This window comes from Vulpes vulpes, chromosome X (assembly GCF_048418805.1).
Source record: "Vulpes vulpes isolate BD-2025 chromosome X, VulVul3, whole genome shotgun sequence".
In the NCBI taxonomy this organism is placed as follows: domain Eukaryota; kingdom Metazoa; phylum Chordata; class Mammalia; order Carnivora; family Canidae; genus Vulpes; species Vulpes vulpes.
Window position 1 is genome coordinate 36041771 of NC_132796.1, and position 23453 is coordinate 36065223.

A 23453-nucleotide genomic window follows, 5' to 3' on the forward strand; every position below is an offset into this window, starting at 1 on the left:
GGGGGGCATGCCTAACAGAATTGAAAAAGTGGGTGTATTTTTTTCCTAGTCAATGTATCTCGAAATAGCTGCATAGAACATCATACAACTGTAAACAGGAGATGTCATTAAGGCAACCATTTTTAGAAGTTTGTCCAGCATTTATTCAGTTTTTTTTTGTCACAGGACCAGAATGCCACTGAGTAAATACGTAAAATTTGTTATGAGAAGTCCAAGGAAGCATTCATAAGTTTGTCACAGAATAGGAGAATTTCTTATAGTTAGAATAATTCTTCAAACTTCAGGTGGGCAATTGGCTGGGGAATCAAAGTTAGAGAGTATGAAGAATTTTGTTGGGCTGAATTTATTTTAATGAGATTTGGCTTTTATACAATTAGTGCACAGCTCTATTTCAGTAAGTGCATATGACTGAATAAAGAACAGGTTGAGGGATCCCTGGGTGGCGCAGCGGTTCAGCGCCTGCCTTTGGCCCAGGGCGTGACCCTGGAGACCTGGGATCGAATCCCACGTCGGGCTCCCGGTGCATGGAGCCTGCTTCTCCCTCTGCCTATGTCTCTGCCTCTCTCTCTCTCTCTCTCTCTGTGACTATCATAAATAAAAATTAAAATTAAAAAAAGAAGAACAGGTCGAAGCAGAATTATACTAAAAAAACAAGAAACATTTGAGAAGAAAAATGGAAATTTGCAGAAAAATTAGCAGCTCAGAAAAAAACTTCTATTACTTTGCTCTGACGATGTTAGCAAATACCACCAAACTGAAATTTAGCATTTCTAGTTGTATGGTCATAAAATATGATGATACTGATTTTCCCTTAAGTTCTCAAAGTTACAAAGATTTTTTTTTTTACATTACTGGTAAGCATTTTATATCTCTACATATCTCTTCTATAAACATACAGTTTGAATAGTTAAATTACATTATTATTATTATTATTATTAGTTTTATGGAACATTAAAAATATACACTCATAGTTCTAGAAGCTGTCTCATTATTTATATTAGATGATCCCTATAAAGCCCAGCACAATGGTATTCTTACTATTTTTTTAAGACTTATTTATTTTGAGAGAGAACAAGAGCACATAAGCAGGGGAAGGGGCAGAGAGAGAGAGGCAAAGAATCTTCAAGCAGACTCCCCGCTGAGTGAGGAACCTGATACTGGCAGGTCCCAGGACCCTAAGATCACAATCTGAGCAGAAATCAAGAGTCAGACACTTAACTGACTGAGCCACCCAGGCTCCCCACACAATGGCATTCTTTTAAAAAAATTAAAAGGTACACTGGGTTAATTCTTGGTATGATATTTGTGATAAAATAAATTTTGATAAAAGTCAATCAGCGTAAGCCTATGATGGATTTTGTTTACTGACAGAAGTTTTACTAATAACATGTCTTAGAGTAACCTGAATCCTGCGAATGTTTGTAAATTCTTAACATGCTACTGACTTAACTAAATTTAAGGCTATTTATTATATATAGCCTTTATTTCTTACTGAACATAAGTGTTTGCAAGCAGGAAACACTTGTCCCTACCTCCCCCAACCCAACGTCTAGAAGCATGCAGAAAAAGGAAATTCCCAAGTGTATATATATCCTCACCTTGTAAAAGATACTCAGAACAAGTTTCCAAATAGCATCTCACATATGCAAAAGTAAACAAGGGCAAAATTAACTGCCTGGCTGCCAGACTGGGACCTAATGCTGAGTGCTACTGTTCATTTGGAAAAGTATTCTGTGCAGAGCTGGGTTTGATGATGGTTGAATTTCTAAGATCAGGTCAATAGAAAAAGGAAATTTTGTTGAAGGTCAGAAGGTTTTATTTTTAACTTTTTAAAAAAATGGATTGTTCAGTCCTGCTGATATAAAAGTAGAACTAATACAATTACAACTCTTTGAAGCACAGCCTTACTAAAAGTTACCCACAAGGAAAAAACAGCATGAAACAGAGTTCTCCCAACAGGCCCCTTGGATTTTGGAGAAACATGTTAACAGGCAATATTTTAGGTTTTTGAAATATGAATGGGAACTTATTTTACCAGATATTAAAATATATTCTTATCTTTCAATAAGGAGGACATTGTGCAGCAGATGCAAGGATAAGTTTATCAGTAGAAGAGAATACACATCTCTAAGCAGACCCTCCATGATCCAGAAGATTATGTGACATAATTAACGGCTCTCAAAAGAGCAGGGGCAGGAACAATCAGTGGGAAACCTAAGATTCTGTTACTCAAGACGTGCTAGAATCTTGCAAAGTGGAGTTAAGTGGATTTTTGAGGTTTCCTGAGTGACTGTGATACACTTTCTTTCCTGAGAAAGAACCACTGCAAATAAAAGAGACATCATGAAAAGCATGGGGGAAGGAAGGGATGGATTAATAAAGAGTGTGGTGCTTCTTAATCAAAAGCCAGCTTATAGCCTCACCTCATGGCACACACAAAACATTATAAAGTGGATTAGATTGTTAAGTGTAAATAATGGAACCATGAAAAGACTTAAAGATAGGTGACTAACTCCTCTGTGGATGGGCAAGAACCTTCTATTAATAAAACAATAGAAATAACTATTGGGAAAATGCATAGCTTATTTTTTTTGGTCAAAAACCACAAACATAAATGCAAAAGCACAAGGTGGGAAAGATATTCACAACAGATGTGACATCTACTAGGAGAGCCTTTTAGGTCAGGTGCCAATAGACGTCATAACTTGCAAAGAAACTTCTATTTTTTCATCAGAAGAAAGTTTTCAAAACTCAGAATATAACCTGAATTCTGTCAACTCAGATGAGATAGAAACTAATGCATGCTCTCACGTTGGCTGAGCCAACGTCTTTTTTCATAGCTATGTGGCCCTGTTGAGCGCACACACCAGTATGTGGCTGTTGCAGTTCCTCGGTTCAGTTTGGTTTGTTAGAAGACTGGAGGGTTGGGTGGGTGGTGGTAACAAAAGACTCAGAGCTGGAAAGGAAGTGCTAGGTTTCTCCTAAACTTCTGGTATGCTTCTTATTTCCCCCCTTTCAAGTTCACATGCAAGAAAATGAGAAGCAAAGTCAGAGATATTTATGTGCCCTTTAGCTGCTAGATGCTAGACACACATTATCATCATTTAATCTACATTATAGCAGTTCTAAGTAAAATTGCCTTTTACATAGGAGGGGATGCGAGTCAGTAGACTTTGACTCCATAGACATTGTCTCTGCTAAGACCATGCTTTTTGTTTTCATTTCCTTCTGCCAAAGCATAATGGTTAACTACAGAAATGTCTTTTAAAAACCCATAAATTGGCAATAATATGCACTTGAGGCAAAAAATTCTGCTTATCACTCATCCAAAATCTGTGAGGTCAAAAAGCCAAAATCTTAAAAGACTGGTTTTCTAGCTGTGGCACATTTGCACACTCTGAGAAAGCTCTGCATGAAACATGGATCGTAATCTAGTACAAAAGCATACAAAATGAATGGGGGAAAATTAGGTTTTAGAGCACCTCATCCTTATTAATTTTGCTTCTGGCCAAGGAAATGCATAAATAACCATCCTAAGATGAGATCTGGAAAAAAGATTCTAATTATGGTTTGAATACAGGTATGGACGATGCACAGAATCTCTTTTGCTTTAGTAAGTCATACAGTTTTTTTGTAGGACCAACAGTTAACTATTGCAGTTTTACTCTGCTTGGGTCATTCCACATATAATTTTTTAAAAAATTCTAATACATTTCAAACATCCAATAAGGGGGGAAAACACCACAGAGCAAGCAGCAAGCACTCATCACCCAAACTGCATAGATGTTAACACTTGGCCCTATTTGCTTAATTGTTCTCTTGCATCCAGACATAACCCCCAAAGCTAGCTTCATTAAAGCTCCTTCTGAGGTATCTTCTTTCCTGAAGTTAGTACATATAATTCTGATGTGCATTTTTATACTTTTATAACACAGGTACATATAACAATATGCACTAGTTTTTGTTTTTAAAATGGACGCAAAGAATATCTTATTGCTACATCCTTTTGTTACTTTTTCACTCAATTTCTGTTTATATTGATAGTGTAGGTCTCATTGATTCATTGCACTGATACACAGTGTTTTACTGTGGGAACGAACAATAGCTCAATTCTCCATTTCACCTGACAGGGGGCCCTTAGGTGGTTTCCACTTTTTCACTATTAGAAACCATGGTCTCTTGTATGCCCCATGCACATGTGTGGAATTTCTCTATGGCTGACACCTATAAGGAGAAATGCTTGCTTGTAATGAGTATGTGCATCCACAATTTACCTCTGTTGTGATAAACTGCTTTCCAAAGTGATTTTACCAATTTATATACCTCTCCCATTAGTGAGAGACAGGAGTTGAGACATGAGTCTAGCAAGACATGAACTGTTTGGCAATACTTGGTTTTATCATATTTACGAACTTTTGCCCATCTGGCAGGTGTAAATGGCATCTCCCTGTGGTTTTTTCTTTTAGATAATTATTTATTTATTCATGAAAGACACACAGAGAGAGGCAGAGACATAGGCAGAGGGAGAAGCAGGCTCCCTATAGGGAACCTGATGTAGAACTTGATCCCAGGATCCCGGGGATCATAGGGATCAACGCCCTGAGCCAAAGGCAGATGCTCAACTGCTGAACTACCCAGATGCCCTTCTTCCCTGTGGTTTTAATTTGTGTTTCCTTGATTACAATTGAAATGGAGCATCCGTTCATGTTTTGTTTTTTGTTCCTCCATTCAGATTTCTTCTTGGGTAAATGGCCTGTTCATATCTGTGCCTCTTCTCCTTGCCCCCTTAATTAGTTGCTTCTCTTTTACCCATTTCTTTCAAATTGTTGAAGTAGTTCTTTACACATTCTGGATACTAATCTTTTGTTGTTTATCTGGGTTGTTAATCACTTCTCTCAGCGTGGGTCTTGCCTTTTCCTTTGCTTATGGTTTCTTTTGCCAGACACCATACCACGACTAAAGTTAAGACGTTTTCTCTTCTGCTTTAAAAGAAACTTTCTAATAAGAAATCTAGATAAACCGTGGCCTTTTGATATACAGCTCTCTAATACTACACTAAAGTACTTGCAGATAAAAATTATGATTAGCTTGGCATTTTAGTCATAAATGGAGTCCAGATGAGACATTCCCTGAGAACACAGAAATGTTTTTTGAGTTAAACTACACAATTCAAATATCTGAGTACAGATATGCTTGAAGGCACAGAAAGCCTCCTGGGCCATGAGGTGACCTGTTAAATGTATTAACATAGGAAGATGTTTGTAGTGACCACTTAGACACAGTCCAGGAGAAGAGTCTTGAGCAATGGAGCAGTATTACCATTCCATCAGTAAGGCCGTAAGCTGGGATTATGGCAGGGAGGGATCCAAAAAGTCTGTCTGGCCTAATGACATTAAACATCATTAAATAACAGAACTGAAAGTGAGCGTAACAGCCAGGTTAGAAGGGTGGCTCTTGCAGTCTTGCACATCACAGTCAGACTGCCCAAGTTCAATTTCTGACTCTACCACTTACGATGTAACCTTGGACTAGCTTGCTTTCTTCCACTGAGAAAATAAGGAGTACCTAACTCATGGTATTGCTGTGAGGACTAAATGAGTTAATGAATGAGTACCTGGCCAGGAAGAAGGATTCAATATATGTTATCCAAGTACTCCAATGGTAAGGGAAAATGTATAAAATGGAATGGCCAGAAACTGAAGGTGAATATTGGAACTAGGAAGATATACAGTGGAAGCTGATCTGGAACAAATGAGGTGGGGGTGGGGGGTGGGGTGTAACTCACAAAGGGTCATTTAACTTCAGCTTTCATGAATAACAGCACTGTCCAGGACAAGTGTGGTAATAGACCAATCATGTGCTCATCAGAAACACACTCTGAAAGTTGAACAAATAGAAGAGGACAGTGAAGGCACCTTGCAGGATACCAGAAAAAGAGCTGAGAGAATGAGATTATGTAGCCTTAGAGCAGAAGACCAAAGGAAAAGACATTATAGCAAAAACCTGTGTGTAGCTTCAGAGAACAAACTGAAAGAGGATGGGTGAAGGTGAAAGCAGCATGTTTTACCAGATAGTAAGAGAGGGTTTTCTAATAATTACAGATCTCAAATGAAATAGAAGGCAGAGAGTTATTTGTTAATTTCGATATAGTATGGATGCCCAGCAGGCTGGGAAGGTATCAAAGTATTTCAAGCATTTAACAGATTTTGGATCAGATGTTCTTTACATTTCATTAATAGAAATTTTGGGTCTTGCAGAACATTCATTGCCTCAATGACTGGCAAGTGGGGGCCACCTGTGATCCTGTTGTGCTATCATATGCTAATACAGTAATGCCCTCAGGGCTGCTCATGCTTGTGTGTGTGTGTGTGTGTGTGCGCGCGCGCGCGTGCACATGAGGCTGCTTGATGTATGGTCAGTGGTCCCCAAGCAGTTTCTCTCAATCTTCTTTTGTAGTAAATTTGACCTATGTCTCTTGCTCAGCACATAATGGGCATTTTTTATTGCTAAGAGATTATTTAAACTAGATCTAAAATAAGTTGATGGATTCTAGGAACTCTGTGACATTTCTATTAGGTGCTTAGGTTTCTTTGTTTTCTTATTGACTCTTCATTTTGTTCGGTAATCAGAGTGGCCAAATGGGTCACCACATCACATTCTGAAATGGAGACAAGGCACCTTCGCTATAAACCCTGGTTCAGTAGCAGCATGAGCTCTGGTGGGAATGGTCATCACTCTAATGGGTTTTATTTTCAAATTTTATCCAATGGCAAACTTCTGGGCCAAGAGATTTTAATGGCTTCCGTTAATACTGCTGGCAATGCTACTACAGGCCCTTTCCCGTTACAGACATTTCCTTTATACAGTTCCTGCCTCTATTACTTACTAAGACTTTCTAGTACCCCAATCCCTCATCTCTGCTTTGTTCCTTTCCTGTACACAACAGTACCTCTTTCTCTTCCTCAATTGAATTTTTGCTGTTTTCCTACTTTCTCTTTAAGCTGCCTTTCTCACAATTTAGTGTTGTCTTCTCTTGTGTGTCCCCTGATCTAATAGAAGCAGAAATACTGGCAATTGTTTATACTCAAAAGAAAAACATTGTTTCCCCTATATGAAAAACAACTTTCAGCTGGTTGCAAAGGGAACTGATGAGGTTTGCATGCATGTTCATATTCAGTTCCCCTTTGTGGCCAGGGAGTCTTGAAAAACACTGGAACACACCGGTCAGCTCGTGTTGGGGACCGATTACAGAGGTCCAAATATATGTGGCAACTAGTGAGAGGAATCAGCTAAGTAAGTAAATGTGGGTCTCATGCTCTGATAGTTTCCATTTATGATCCTGAAAATAAGGAAATATTGAGTAGTGAGTACAAACCAGCATGGTAGTGGGGGAGGGGGGTGTTACCAAAGGGGTAATCTAGACTAATTGTCTTTCCACATCTTTTTAGGCATTAGTATTGGAGAGATCAATGAATTTATCCAGCTTTCAGGATCAAACTAGCAGAAACAGACTTTCCTTCCAGTTTTACTGAAAGGCTACATTAATATTCTGGAAACAGAATGGAAAGGGAAAGGGTATTAATAGAGGATAAGAAGTACAAAAGAAACAGCATGGATTCATGATACTTTTGATGCACTTTATAAGAAATAATCAAAACAAAATGACAGCTCCAAGACCCAAGTGGGACATACAGGGGACACCTCTCTGCAAAGTAACCTCAACTTTTCTTTTTGAAATACTGTCCAAGAAGCCATAGACTCTGAGGTACACATACTAAATTAGCCTTCAAGGAAAGAACCAATGCAAATGCACTTTCAGGGAAAAATATAAAAATCTAGTTAAAACATTATCATTACAAGCACATTAGAAGATATGGTAGATTAAAGATGGTAGATTAAAATTATCTGCAGCTCCTCCCATTTAGAGGTGGAGTCTTTTGCCCACCTCTTGAATCTGGGCAGGTACTGCAACTTGCTTTGACCAATAAAATGTGGCGGACATTGTAGGACATCTGAGCAAAACCTTAAGAACCCTTGCAGCTTCCAGATTTGCCCTCTTGGAACCCTGAGACCATGACATTATAAATAAAACCATTAGAAGGATCACATGGAGAGAGACATTCAGCCTGCACAACCATCCCAGCTTAGGGTCCAGACACAAGAGTAAGGCCATAATAGGACATATCCTATTAAAGGCAGATGAGTAGTAATGGGTTTTCTTCTTAAGGACAGAAATCCTTGTCCCTACAATTACTTTTACTCTATCACGTTTAAAGCGTTTTTCAGCGAGTAAAATAACAAAGTTCATCATTCTGTTAGAACTTAAAAAAAACTAAACTTGTAGATTGTTTTAAGTTTCTAGCTGGAAAACAGAGCAACATAGGCAGCTTATGCTTCAGCCTTTAATTGCAAGAGAGGCTTACCTAGGGCTGGTAATACATTGCCCTCTGCTGGCCAAAGCATTGCCAAAGAAATGAGTTACAGACTTGTGTGCAAACATTTTTACCTATGGTTTCTTTTTTCCAATTTTCTTAACCAGGTATTTCTGGAGGTATGGTACTCCAGAGAACTTATGTTTCTTGGCCTCAATGTTTTATTTGTCAGTTTATTAAAACAATACACTTGAGGCTGGTTTTTGATGGAGGACAGGGAAGAAGAGAAAACATAGTATTAGAAGTTAGGCTACAGACAGCACAATTTGAGAATTATCTCAACACCAAGACTTATTTAGAGTGATGCCTTCAAGTGATGGCTTTAAATCTCATATATCTGCATCCATCAAAAATACTACCAAGATGTGTCCATCAATGTAAGAACTGATTTAGGCAAGGATCATCAATGAATGTTAAAATCAATGGAGTGAAAGGGAAACAGTACATTCACAGAGTCTCAAAATATGAGCCTCTGACTACTTATCATTTACAGAGGGGAAAAGGAACATCTACAACAAGGAGTTGGCAGCAGCTAATACGTTTCCAGATTGAAGACTGCCAAAAGGTATATAAGTAAGATATGTTTTTGGTCACTGGGGATACTTGGTCACCTTACCCAACACAATAAATCAGATTCTGATGACAGCTCTGAAGTCACACTGCCTGGATCCAAATCTAAGATCAATGCTCTAGCAGTTCTATTACTGTTGGCAAGTTATTTCTCTTTTGTGGGCCTCCATCTCCTCAGCTAGAAAATGGAAGTTAGAAGAGTACCTGCATCTCAGAGATATTTAAAACATGGATCAAATACATATATATAAAGCACTTCAGTGGTTGCCATTTATTATTATAAGTTTCCTAAAACTGGTTCTCAGGAAAGCTTGGTACTTCAATACTTGGGGCTCTTAGTAAGAGAAAATGAACCCAGATACTCAGGACAGGAGGCAAGGCCTCAGGTACCCAACTGCCCCTTGCCTTCCCTTCACATATCTCTTTTTGCCCCTTAAATAAGGACAGGAGAAGACACGGAGCAGGGGATGTAACCTCAAGATACTTGTATCTAGAAATCCAGAAATGACTGGTAATAAACTGGCCAGGAAAGCTTGGTCTTGGGAAGAAAGGGACAGTGGTGAGAGTTCTGGGGAACTGATGTAGGACACCTTCTCAGTTCCCAAACTCTCACTGCAATCCGAGGTGCTGTTTCCCAGGGCAGTGGTATAGGGATGTCTTTTGTACCTGGGGCAACAGGATCACCTAAATTATCTTTAGAATTCTATCATTAAATGTTTCATTTTCAGAAAATTTTCTATCAACTTTTGGCTTTTTTAAAAAAATGATTTTATTTATTTATTCATGAGAGACAAAGAGAGAGAGGCAGAGGCATAGGCAGAAGCAGGCTCCCTCTGGGGGACCTGATGTGGGAGTCAATCCTGGGACTCCAGGATCATGACCTGAGTCAAAGGCAGATGCTCAACCACTGAGCTACCCAGGTGCCCCTTTATTTATTTGAGAGAAAAAGAGAGGGGGAGCACGAGCAAGAGGGGGGAGAGGGCAAGGGAGAATCTTAAGTAGACCCTGGGCTAAGTAAGTGCAGAGCCTGACTTGGGACTGGATCCTAGGACCCCAGGATCATGACCTGAGCTGAAGGCAGGAGCTCAACCACTGAGCCACCTAGGCACCCTTACTTTTAGCTTTTCAAAGAAACTTAAAAAAAAAAAGAACCGGCCATGTGGGGCGGGGTCCAAAAATTTAAAAAAAAAAAAAAAAGAACAGTAGGTTCTGAAGCAGGAGATGTATTAAACTTAAGTGACTCAAAAATGTTGAAATTCAAAATTTGCCCTCAAAAACATATTTACCTCATGTAATCCAACGCTGAAGTTTTTTCCCTTCCCTGAACCTAAGTTCCCAGCTACTTCCCTCTGCCACCTGAGGTCATTCCAGTCTTACACCACCAAGACTGCTAGTGTTTCTGTGGAGTGCAATTCTAGAAGACCATGTCTATCCCATGCATGCAAACCTGTATGAAAAGACAAAAGCTAGAGGTGAAGTATAAAGAGACTTTGATGACTGGGTCCCTTTACATTTTGTCATTGGACCTTTCTTACAAAGCTAATCACTTTTCTGCCCGATGCTAAGCTTTCAAACCCTGGACTGTAATTTCTGCTGTTTTAAAAATAGCTCTTGAGGGAGATACCCCCACGATTTGCTGAGAAATCAGCTCTTCAAAATAGAAGTTCTGGAAACCCTGATTAAGGGTGGGACGGCCATGAGTACAGCTGCTTGGAGGAGCAGCAAGGACCTGTGAGCAGTGCAATGGAGATGGGGCTGTGGCCAGACACCACTTCCTGAAGGGAGCAGGGGGCTCAGAGAGGCTTGAACAAACCACAGCTTTGAGTAAGAGGTCTGTGTTTCACTCTTCCTAAAGGTAACCACTGCCTCGGGTATGCACTGAACTGGATAAAAGGCTTCCACTGCCCCCCTTTTGGAGAATCACTTATCTTCTGAATGTGATGTTCTAACACAGACTAATGTTCTCTTTCTGCACACCGGCCTCCCGATGCCCTGAACTCCTGACTGGTCAAAAAGAGTACTCAAAAAGGCTAACTGCAGCCAGTTCAGACTAGACACCAGCCTAACACCAGCCTATAATAACTGTCTAGTTGAAGCATTAAGTTTCAGGTATGAGTGAGGTGTCTTGTGTCCTCTGGGTTCTGGCTCTGACAGAAATTGATAAGGGACCCTAATCCTGACCCCTATAATCCACAGGAGTCAGGAAAAGTCTCACACACTCTTCCTGTATACAGCTCACCAAAGACTGTCAAAATAAATTACCACACGCCTGCCTTCTGAACCATTCTTACCGAACGACTCCAAATGCATTCTGGGGACAAAGTGAAACATTCATTTGACACACAAATATTTTGAGAGCAGGAAACTTAGCATGAGGCAGGGCTTATATTCTCAGGAATTACTCTAACACCTTGACAAGTAAATCATAATGCTCAGAGCAGAACACCCAGGAGATCAGTATTTGGCAGATGATGTAGGCAGTAATTAGAAGTGTTGGACAAGAGCATTTGCACTTGACTAACAGAAGCAGGACTCTGAAGAGGGCCTGGATGGGAAAGATGAATGAGAAACCAAAGAGAACTACTGATGTCCTGAGTGAGAAAAGCCCAAGGGGCCACTTTTACAAAGGACTTGTAATCTTTGAAATTTCCACCTGACAAGTTATATTTTGGTGAATTCTGTATGTTCTGACATTTATACTTTTCTACCAATTGTAGTATTTGTTAGAAAAATATAAATTAGGGACACCTGGGTGGCTCAGTGGTTGAGCGTCTGCCTTGGGCTCAGGGCCTGATCCTGGAGTCCCGGGATTGAGTTCCACATCAGGCTCCCTGCATGGAGCCTGCTTCTCCTTCTCCCTCTGCCTGTGTCTCTGTCTCTCTCTCTCTCTGTGTGTCTCTCATGAATAAATAAAATCTTAAAAAAAGAGAAAAATATAAATTAGAAAATTCCTTATATTTCAGTTAAGAAATTCAAAAATTGCCTCAATCAAGAATAATTTATACTGCTATTGATGGGATACAACTTAGCCTGAAGTCCAAAGTTTTCAAAGATTAGAAGATCAGATTTGATTCTTTCCATAGTCAATTCTGCTACCTTAGAGCCCAAGACAGGAAATCCTGTTTGAACAAAGTTAAAAGTATTTAAAATTTGACCCCAGTTTTCCTGCTGTAAGTACCACCAGGTACAATTAACTGATCCCTAAGAAAGACCAATAATTTCTGCTTTCAAAGGCAGAGTATGAGATTGAAAAAAAAATACATGTGCTTTCAAGTTAATTTACTAGTTGTGTCACCTTGGGCATGCTATTTAACCTCTTTGAAACTCAATTTCCTTACGTGTAAAATGGGACCTCTACCACCCACTGTTAGGGTTCTTATATGTAAAATGTTCTGCTCGGTCCCTACCAAGCACAGAATTATAGCTTAGCATGTGTTCTCTTTCCTTCTAGTTATGTTGGCCTTCCAGAACCATTATGATTCAATATTTTCTCCTTTATTTTGTAGAGCATCTGAAGTCTGCGACATATCACACATTACATTATTAATCTGAATTTTTGGCTTGCTGGTGGAATTGCTCTTGAATTTCTAGAGACCCTGTATTAGCTTGTGGCTGATATACTTCACTTATGTGACTTCCACGCACTACAAGAAACATAGTAGGAACTCTAATAAATATTCTTTAAGTGAACTGTACTGTTTAATATAGAGCACTGAAAATCAAGAGAGAGGAAGATATGATAAAATGTACACCCACCCAGGCACTCTTGCTCAATAAATGACCAGTTGCCTGACAATCACTTTAAGAAGTACTTTTCACTCTTCCTTGGTCCCATGGTTGACTGACATCCTATGGTAGCCAGTTTCCAAGATGAGTCCCAATGCTCATCACCCCTGCTATTAACTGCTATTTATTTACCCTCTTCATAAGGAATCACTGCTGCCTCTGTGTGACTAAGATAATACTGCAGAAGTGACAATGTTGACTTCAGAGGCTAGATTAAAAAAAAGATATTGCAGCTATGGTCTTGTTTTTTTTTTTAAATATTTTATTTATTTATTTATTCATGAGAGACATAGAAAGAGAGGCAGAGACATAGGCAGAGGGAGGAGAAGCAGGCTCCATGCAAGGAGCCCGATGCGGGACTTGATCTGGGGAATCCGGGATCATGCCCTGAGCCAAAGGCAGCCGCTCAACCCCTAAGCCACCCAGGCATCCCATGGTCTTGTTTTCTTGAATCATTTGCTGTGTGTGTGTGTGCGCGTAAGCCACTAACCATGTTGTGAGGACAGATGGCTGCATGATCTTAGGCAACTTAGATGATCTCTCTGCAGTTGTTTTCCTCACCTTTAAACTGAATATATTTTGTGCTTCTTATTTCACAGGGTATTGTGATGATTAAAGACGACACGCAAAACACCTAGCAGGATGCCTGGCACATAAGCTTTGGTTAAATGTGGCTACTACTGGTGGTGGTGGTAGCGGGAGAAGCTGTAGGAATTGACTGGATGTGAGATATGAAGTAAAGCGAGGAATCAAGGATAATTCTTAGGTTTTGGGCTTGAATGAAGAAGTGATGGTATTACTTCCTGAGTCTGGGGACAATGGAGGAAAGGTAGTGGAGAACAAAGGCATTCTCTCTCCTTTTTTTTGGACTAAAGGTGCTTAAGCCTCAAAGTGATAATGCTAAAATTATCTCTGAATCACTTATAAACAGCATCTCATTTCCGTTCTCTCTAAATTAATTCAAACTGTTTTTTTTTTTCTTTTGGTTGTTGTTGTTCTAAGTAATTCCTTCCTGGGACATGAAAAATTGTTGAAGTAAAAAGAGATAGGAATTCCAGAATGGTCAAATTACTCTGCAGTCAATGGTTGTATAACCCTGGGTGAGTCACTGTTCTCAATGAAATGATGGCAAGCATTACAAAGATGAACAGCAGCAGAACAAAATCCACTCAGGTAGTTCTCACTTTTGTTTTAGAGCAATTAGCAAACATCAGGGAGGATATGTGCAATCAACATGAAATAAGATACACATTGGGGGTTATGAGAAATGGCAAGGTACTTCGATTGAGTTTAAGTGCAGATTTACTGATAACTGAAATGCTCATGTTTGATAAAATTAGATTTCTGTTCCCATTCTCAGACTCCCTCCTGGTAGTTGGTGGTTTCACTACACAAGGAAGGGTAATATGTGATGCAAGTCTGGCATCTCAGCTGTACACTGTGCTTTCATTTTGTTACTAGGTCATAGACTCATTAAACAATCCTATCTCTAAAACTGGATTGTTTATATCATAACATAAATTTGAGGAACATTTGGCCTTCAGATTCCAGCATTTTCTGGGATTCCCCAAATCCATTATGAAATGCTCCAAACAATGTACACTACTCTGAACCTGAATGAGGGGCTCACAGGGCAGTTGCAAGTAGAATGGGTTCATTCACTTGGTAACCAAGTTGGGACCCAAAGCCTTGGGTGCAGTCTCTGTGCTGCTCTGGGTCTTACTTCTTCATTCTTAAAATGAAGGGCTTGTACCCATAGATGATCATGAGGTTCTATTCCAGCTCTAGGATATTTGACTCTACTAAGCTGCTACTGGTAAGAAAACTTTGGGCTTTGTTTCCCTTTATTCTTGATAAAGACAAATTGCAAATACACCATCCACAAGTGATTTTACAGACCGGTTTATATCAGTATTTTCTTGGCAGGACTCTGAAGTGGTTCCCTCTACCACTGTGATGTATAAGACTAGCTATGGGGACTATACCTTCAAACTTAACTTCAGCCCAGCATGCTGATATTAAGCTACTTGAGGTAGAGCTGGTTCATGTAATAATCAGAAGGAAGTACAATATATATATTGTCCACCAACTTCCGCCCACCACAGAAATAGAGAAATGAGGTTTTCTGAGAGGTAGTTGCTACATTTACCATAAGTGTTCAATTTCTTCAATAGTCTGGTTAATTCCCCCCCCCCCCCCCCATAGTTGGTGTCATGCAAGAATCTAGTCACACTGACTAGAATCGAAGGATACTGGGTGACCAGAGAATCTGAAGTCTGAAATTTATCAGTCCTGCCCTGAGCAACAGAGCCTTGATTGGTGTAAACTACTTGAGCAGGTAAGAGTGATCACTTACTTTTAGCTTAAAAATTAATTCTATAAAAACTCTAACAGGACTAAAATATTTAAATTTTGAAAACTGATCATCAGAGTCTTTCCCCCTCCTTTCTGTTTGGAAGTATTTGCTAGTGTGAAATAGCAAAGTGAGGCGACAGTAATAGGAGATAGCAGATGCTGTGTGAGGTGGGCTAGTTTGAAATGAGGAGAATACGATTTGTAAATATAGAAGCACTATTACCTTTTCAGATTTTAATATATAGTGCATTATTTACACAAGGCAGGGGTGCTATTTTTCTTTAATATCACCAAAAAGAAAGCTCCATTTCTTTTTTTTTTTTTTTTTGGAAGCTCCATTTCTTATATAAAAATTTACTCAGAACAAATAAATTTTTCTTAGGAAATTAACTGGCTTATTTCACTATCTGACTGTTTTTTAAATCACTCAAGTTTCAGATTAGGCTTTATATATTTACAAATGATAGTATACTAACTGCAACCAAATTCCAATTTGCTAGGCTGCACTGGATTCAGATACAAACTTGCTCTGAAGCATGTGGATGGTTTTCTAAGTAAAAACTGCAAAGAAATAAAATGATTGACACTGGTAGACATCAATTAACAATCTCCATATTTGAGTGTAGAGACACTGTACAGCCCTCTAGTTTTCAAGTCCTTGTGTGGGGATTGCTTGGTTTAAAAAATTATTAAAAAGTTCTAACAGTGTATTTGGAAAAACCCCTATTTCTGTAATCCAAGATGCAAAACTTAAAACAGTGACTATGAAGAGGGGTAGAGTGGTGAAAGAGCTCTGAGGGGCTGGGGGCATACAAGAAGGCAGCATATGGCATCTCAGAAGGCAGATGCGTAGAAATACTTTTTTGTTTATCAAAAGACAGAATGTGATTAAAAAAAGATTTAGAGAATCCCCACTCTAGATTTTTATAAAAGAGAATGTGGTTATCTAGAAAGCTATGGTGATAAACACAGAGAAATGTGGCACATTCTGAATAGAGCTCATGATTCTTACTTGACCAGAATCCAAAAACTTGTTATTCCTACCTGAAAGAAATAAGCAATGAACAAAATAACGAAAAAGAGTTTGTATACCATTTGATGCAAGAAAGATTTTTTGTTTTTTAAAAAGAAAGACATTTAAATTAAAAGGACATTTGATTTAAAAATAAGACATAGGGGTGGCTTGGTTGACTCTGTTGGAAGAGTATGTGACACTTGATCTCGGGGTCCTAAATTCAAGAGCTCTGTGTTGGATGTAGAGATTACTACAACAAATAAAAATAAGACATAAAAAAGCAAAACCATGCCTGCATTTCTGCTATGACTAAAATAGCTTTTAAAAAATATTCTCTGGAACTCTAATAAAAAAAATCATATTCTCTGAAAAACCCAGGTACTAAATTATACACAAAGACACATGAGGGCACTCTAACCACCAAGCACAGTAACTATGGTTTTGAGATGGAATTTTGAAGTAAACTTAAAAAAAAATTGCAGTATGGTAGTTTAGCATTAAATACATGAAATAAGAAATTACTGATGTCTTTTGGTAAAGACCTTGGGATTTTGGTGTCTATCCTTGGTTACTATACTTGCCTTTTGTTCGATTCAGGATCTTATCTGAGTATTTGTTTGTGTAGAGTTAAGTTTACTTCTGAAAAATGAAATGAGATGATTCTAATAGTATTAGATTATAGAGAGGTGCTTTGACTTTATCACAAAAAGACACCATTTTGAAAAGTATTTATGTACAGTTTGTGTACAATTAAGGTGATAATTAAAAATCAGTTTTCAAAAAAAAATAAAAATCAGTTTTCTATTAAGGTGGTCACAAAATACTTGGGCAACACTTTCCTTTGGTCAGTATGTATTGCTTGCATGTGCCTTAAAATATTTTAATTACCCTTCTAGGCAAAAACCAATCAAAGTGATAAATCTCAGGTATTTAACTATTTATATCAAATTTTGTTTTTTAGAGAAAGGTTCTATCTACAATCAACTCTTGCTTTTACTTCCACTGGACAACCGTGATAGAAAAGGTAAGAAAGTATCTATACTCTCCCTTACCATCCAATACATTTACATTTTATTTCATCCAATGCTTTTCAGAAACTATTCAGTTTAAATACCATCTATAATTTTAATATTAAGCATCTGCAATTCTATTCTAGCTCCTGAGACAAAATTCAAGAAAATCTGATATAAATGAGTAACAACTCAACGTGTATTCAACCATCCAGAATCTCTTCCATGGCTTTACCAATCATTTATACCTTCCTTTGCATCGTTGGTCTCTTTGGAAATTCTCTCTCTCAGTGGGTATTTTTAACAAAAATAGCCAAGAAAACATCAACGCACATCTACCTAGCACATCTTGTGACTGCAAACTTACTTGTGTGCAGTGCCATGCCTTTCATGGGTATCTATTTCCTCAAAGGTTTTCAATGGGAATATCGATCTGCACAATGCACGGTGGTCAATTTTTTGGGAACTCTATCCATGCATGCAAGTATGTTTGTCAGCCTCTTAATTTTGAGTTGGATTGCCATAAGCCGCTATGCTACCTTAATGAAAAAGGATTCAGTACAAGAGACCACTTCGTGCTATGAGAAAGTATTTTATGGTCATTTACTGAAAAAATTTCGCCAGCCCAATTTTGCTAGAAAACTGTGTGTTTATATATGGGGGGTTGTACTAGGCATAATTATTCCAGTTATCATATACTACTCAATTGTAGAGGCTACAGATGGAGACGAGAATGTGTGCTATAATCGGCAGACAGAACTAGGTGCCGTGATCTCACAGACTGCAGGCCTCATTGGAACCACACTTATCGGATTTTCATTTTTAGTCGTACTAACATCATACTACTCTTTTGTCAGCCATCTGAGAAAAATAAGGACCTATACATCCATTATGGAAAAAGATCTGACTTACAGTTCTGTGAAAAGGCATCTTCTGGTCATCCAGGTTCTACTAGTAGTTTGCTTCCTTCCATATAGCATTTTTAAACCCATTTTTTATGTTCTACACCAAAGAGAGAACTGTCAGCAACTGAATTATTTAATAGAAATAAAAAACATCCTCACCTGTCTTGCATCAGCCAGAAGTAGCACAGATCCCATTATATTTCTGTTTTTAGATAAAACGTTCAAAAAGACACTATATAATCTCTTTACAAAATCTGATTCCCCACATATACAACCCTATGGATGACTTCTGAGTAGAAGACACCACCAAAATAGAAAAGTGTTTATAGGGCTATTAGGGATACAGAACTATGTGATTAACAGGTCACAGCTTGCTTGATAGCAGGCACTAAGAAAATTTCTTTGGTTTTATAAATAATCATAAAATTTACTTCACAGCTCTACTAATACTGCAAGTTGGGTTGGCAGAGACTCTCAGAGGCAAAAGTCAAGCATATAAAAGGATCTCACTGCATATGAAAGCAACAGACTATTTTCTCTTTAAACTCAACTGTGTATGCTTTTATTTAGAACACAACATGTCATGACTGTAGGATAAAGCAGCAAATGGCTTAGGACTTTTCTGCTTTCTAGTAGTTGCAATATAAGGGCCTATCTATGGCTAGTGTTTTATTGGTAACTTTAAAAATGAGTAAAAGAAAAAAAGTGAATCAGAATTATCTCGCTTAAGTCTTATCTAGATGTGTGACTAACAGAATGTAAAAATCCAAGGTTTTATAAACGTATTATCTTGTATCATCTGTTCATGTTATTGTGAGAAGCAATATTCATTCATTCCAGTATTTATTAAACCAGTGTTTTTATAAATATACTTAAATATTCAGGTTAGGCTTGGTCAAAATAAAGAGCAAATGTCATCACATGCCTATCTGCATCACATCTTGTAAATTTCCCTCTGTATTTAATATAAGTAACGTGATTAACGACAAATGGTACCTGGCATATAGATATGTTCAATTACTTTTTCTGAAAATAGATGAAGGAATAATAAGGGCAGCATAATAGTCTTGTTGTTGAAAGACTGGTCTCTGGAGTTAGATTCCCTGGGTTCAATCCTAGCTGAACCTCTTATTCAGCCAGACAATCCTAAATTACTACCTTCTTAAGGTGTTAATGTCGTCATTTGTAGAATGAAAAAATATGTAATTCATGGGTACTATTATTAAATCAGATGATGTTACTATTCTGAGTAGCTGTCATTCACTAAGCATGTGCTATGTGCCAGGCACTCTGCTTATATACTTTGCATGTATTTCAATCATCATGACCATAAAGGATGCCAATCTGCTAATGAAAAAACTGAAGTGCATAGATAAGTCACCTCATTTTTCTCCAATATCTAAATAAATACTTAAACCATAAGCATTTCTCAGTCATTTCTTTGTTTCACATAATCTTGTCAGGAAGATAAATGATGGGGGCTACACTCTGTGCTATGTACAATCTAATTAAAAAATTTTTTTAATGTGTTTTTTCCCAAAAAGATCATAAGTGCCTTTTGAGCTGTAGTCTGCTTTCAATTTCTACACCCACGGTACTTGCGTTCTCTACTCAGATAAGAAGCAAACAAACAGAGTTAAATGAAACTGAAGTTGAATAAACGTTAAGGGTAACCTGTTACTTCATTAGAGACTGCTTAAAGACTCATTTATTCTCCTCGTGGTAATTTATTTGGTGCTCAGAAAGAAGTTTAAAGTAAGTTCACATAGCACTTCCAAGCCTTTAGTCTCATACCATGTTTTGTTCCTGAATTAAAAATGTAGAAACAATACACTGTGCAGATTCCCCAAGAGCCATTTGTTCAATGTCACTAGAGGTTTTTCCAGCACATCTGCATAAATTTCATTAAAAAAGAATAGAAAACAAACAGTAAATATTCCCTCTGCCCCTCTTTTTAAGTTCCATAGTTAACTGAGAGAAGAAAATGTTCAGAAAAAAAGTTTGAAGAAAATGCATGCTGGCTGCAAATGTTTACAGTGTATATCTATTCTTTTATAGCAGCAATCTGATTTCTAGCAGATTAATTTGCAGATGCAAAAGCAGACCTGGGAACTCTAGTTCCCTAAGTACAGGTTGTAAACAGAGGTGTCCAATCATTGTTTTCATTTTACATGAGTGATCCAGTATTAATCTCACCGCAGTTAGGAGTTTAAAATCATTATTAAAAATATCACTTTATTTTGCCACGGCTTTAATTAAAAGATAAAAAATATTATCAAAGTAGAGTTTCCTACATTTAAAAAAGGCAGGAAAAGAGGTATGCAATTTCTCTTTAAGTTAGCCATTCTGATAGAAAACTCCCATTTTAATTCTCTGTACTGAGCTTATTATCACCATGTTTATCTTCACATCATAGATACTTCCCTGAACAGGTTAACTGTGAATTATGTTGAATTTTTTTTGTGTGTTGTTGACAAACTGCCTGTTTAATGTTATGGTGAGTATTTTTTATGAAATACTACTTTCTAAATTACTCTAAAGTGTGGATTTCAGAAAAACTGTGCTCAAAATTTTTTTATTATTATAGTTGACATGTCATGTTATATGTTATATTAGTTTCGGGTGCACAGCATAGTGATTCAACAATTCTATACATTACTCAATGCTCATTCCGGTAGGTGTAGCCACCATTTGTGACCATACAATGTTACTACAATATTACTGGCTATATTCCCTATCCTGTACTTTTTATCTCTATGACTCGTTCATCTTATAACTGGAAGTTTGTATCTCTTAACCCCCTTCACCTATTTTGCCCATTCCCTTGCTCCCTTGCGCTCTGGCAACCACTAATTTGAGAAAAACAATGTTTTTAATGGGTGAGTTAGAATTAAACATAATTTCAGAAGCCCCAAGCTTTGGCTTATTTGCTAACGAGATTATATCTTAACTACAGAAAGCAGGCAGACAAATGTTTTCCCTTTAATCCTTTCCATATACACACTCTCATTAAGGTGGCTTTCAAGCTACTAATTGGGAAGACAATCATTAAGACCAGATAAACCAACTTCCGGATAGACTACTCAACCTGGAACAGCTTCTACTTCCTAGGTGGAAGAGGAAGATGTCAAACTCCTTTATTTGGTAAGGGCTCTCCCAGCCTGTCCCTGGCCTTGCAGTCTGCAGGGTGGGGGCTGTTAGGAACAAATGTGGGAAGACAAGCTGAATGGAAATCTAGCTTGGCAGACCGCAAAGGCAGCACAGAAGGACACTGGACTGGTAATTTGCTAAGCATATCAATCCTGCAGTCTAATGCTAGAGACCTTCCTCTGACTGCCCCCAAATTGAAACTGAATTGATATCAGTAGGAAGAGTTATGACAGCTAGAAAGGTTTTATTCCTGACAGGAAAAAAAAAAATGCTTTGGCCATATCATTCATGCTTGCTGCCCTAGCTCAGAAGGAGAGGAGCAGTGAAAGAATTCACATCTGATAAGCAAAAGAAACAGCCATTCTTTTTTTTAATCTTTTTTTTTTTTAAAGTAATCTCTACCCCCAACATGGGGTCTGAACTCATGACCCCAAGATCAAAAGAGTTGCATGCTCCACCAACTGAGCCAGCCAGGCAACCCTCATTCTTTTTTTTCTAAATCAAGTAGTTGATTTTTTTTGAAGGGTGGAGTGGGAAAATAGAAGCACAACAATTAGAAACACAAGACAAATTTAAGATCTTATAATTCATGAGAGATTTCTCTAGGTCTAATTGTTAAAACCCCACATTCAAGCCGAACACATACATTATGTTCAACAACCTTCGAAAGTAATTCTGAAGATGAATTGGAGCCCCTCTTATAATAAAGAATAAACCCATTTTCATCTTCATGAGAATTTCAATTTCTCTATACAACATGCGGGACTTCTTGGAAGTTGGGAGTAAGAGACGTGGAAGAAGTGTCAGCAACCAAGAGCAATAGGGGAAGAAATACTGTACGGAATCTGTACTGCCATGGCAACTGGTGTGATGTGACAAACACCTGTTTGTAAAAGTCTGGCCCTCCGCAGGTGAAAGGGGAACTGAGAGCAGAAGGGGACCAAAGAGCAGCCAGGCGTATTCACCAGTTAGGAGGAAAATCATTTCAAGGAAGAGCATACAGAAATGCTTGGGCGGAAGCTTCTGGCTGAGTGTCTATGACTGTCTGGCTATGGGGTTTTGCACAGTTCTGAGAACTAAACACTGAGCCCCCAAACCTCCTGGGCACAGGTCCCACTCGGAATAGAAAGTGATTGTGTGCAGGTCCATTTGCATTTAGAGAAGTGGTGTCACTTCAACTTCGGCTGTTAAAATTGGATGTCAGGAGGTCAGAGCGACAGAAAGTTCTAAGAATGCTTTGCCTCTCCATGTCCAGGTGATGCCATGTAAAGCTGTCTCCAGGAGTTAGGGGAGACAAGAAAGACCCACTGACTTTTAATGCTTAACAGAGCCAATGCAGGCAGGCAAGGAGCCAGGCTTTGCATTTACCTTGGCAACTGTGCCAGTTCTTTTTAGAGTTCTTTTAATTTCGGGGTGAGAGGAAGAAAAGAGAAAGACATGAAACATAATGAAAGTTTTCACATCCTCTCACAAGAAAAAGAGGAATAAAAGGGAAGAGGACAGAAAAAAAAGAGCATACATGCCTTAATTAATGCCTGTGGGGAGGTAAAGCAGGAACAGTGTAGTATTATACAGTGGGTCTTAACCAGGGGTGATTTTTGTGCCCTAGGGGACATTCTGTCCATCTGGAGACATTTCTGATTGTCACAACTAAGGAGAAATGCTAGTGGTATGGTAGTGCATAGAGGCAATAATACAAAGAACAGCCTCCCATAACAAAGTACCTGACCCAAAATGTCACTGGTGTGGGATGTTTGGGAGTTGGGAGAAACCTGTACTATAATGATATGCTTCCCTGACTTTCAAAGGATTACACAATTGCTTTTCACACAATTTTTGCTTCTCCAAAGCAAGTTCTCACTGCAGGTCATGAGGTACCACATACTCCAATCTAACTTAGATATGACCAAACATTTTAAGATTGAATTATAATGATTTCAAAAAGAAATGCCTATCAAGTTAAGAAAAAAAGTATTACTAATCAATAAAATGCCAGGACCTTTGGCATTAGGACCAAAACCTAATGCTTTGGGTTCAGTGCCAAGGATTATGAGAGAGAAGGAAAGGGAGAGAATATTCTTGGTGAGTTGAAACAGATGATTAAGTAATCTAAATTCTTCTAAAAGGAATTAAACATTGCAGTGCTCTCATATTTTCTTTAGTTAAGTGAAAGGGAAGAACACTTTGACAAAAACAAACTATAGAAACCAAAGCCTCTACACAAATGAAA

General features: G+C 38.3%; 2 protein-coding genes across 22 annotated transcripts in view; one reads left to right on the forward strand and one right to left on the reverse strand.

Annotated features, from left to right (window-relative positions):
- CASK (calcium/calmodulin dependent serine protein kinase) overlaps positions 1-23453 on the reverse strand; it is a 351423-nt gene that overhangs the window by 155517 nt on the left and 172453 nt on the right. The gene's annotated exons all lie outside the window — the stretch shown is intronic.
- Positions 14997-18485, forward strand: GPR82 (G protein-coupled receptor 82). Its single transcript, XM_026012242.2, has 3 exons — positions 14997-15126; positions 17120-17182; positions 17315-18485. Exon 3 carries the CDS (start codon positions 17349-17351, stop codon positions 18357-18359), a length of 1011 nt encoding a protein of 336 aa, XP_025868027.1. The 5' UTR covers positions 14997-15126; positions 17120-17182; positions 17315-17348; the 3' UTR covers positions 18360-18485.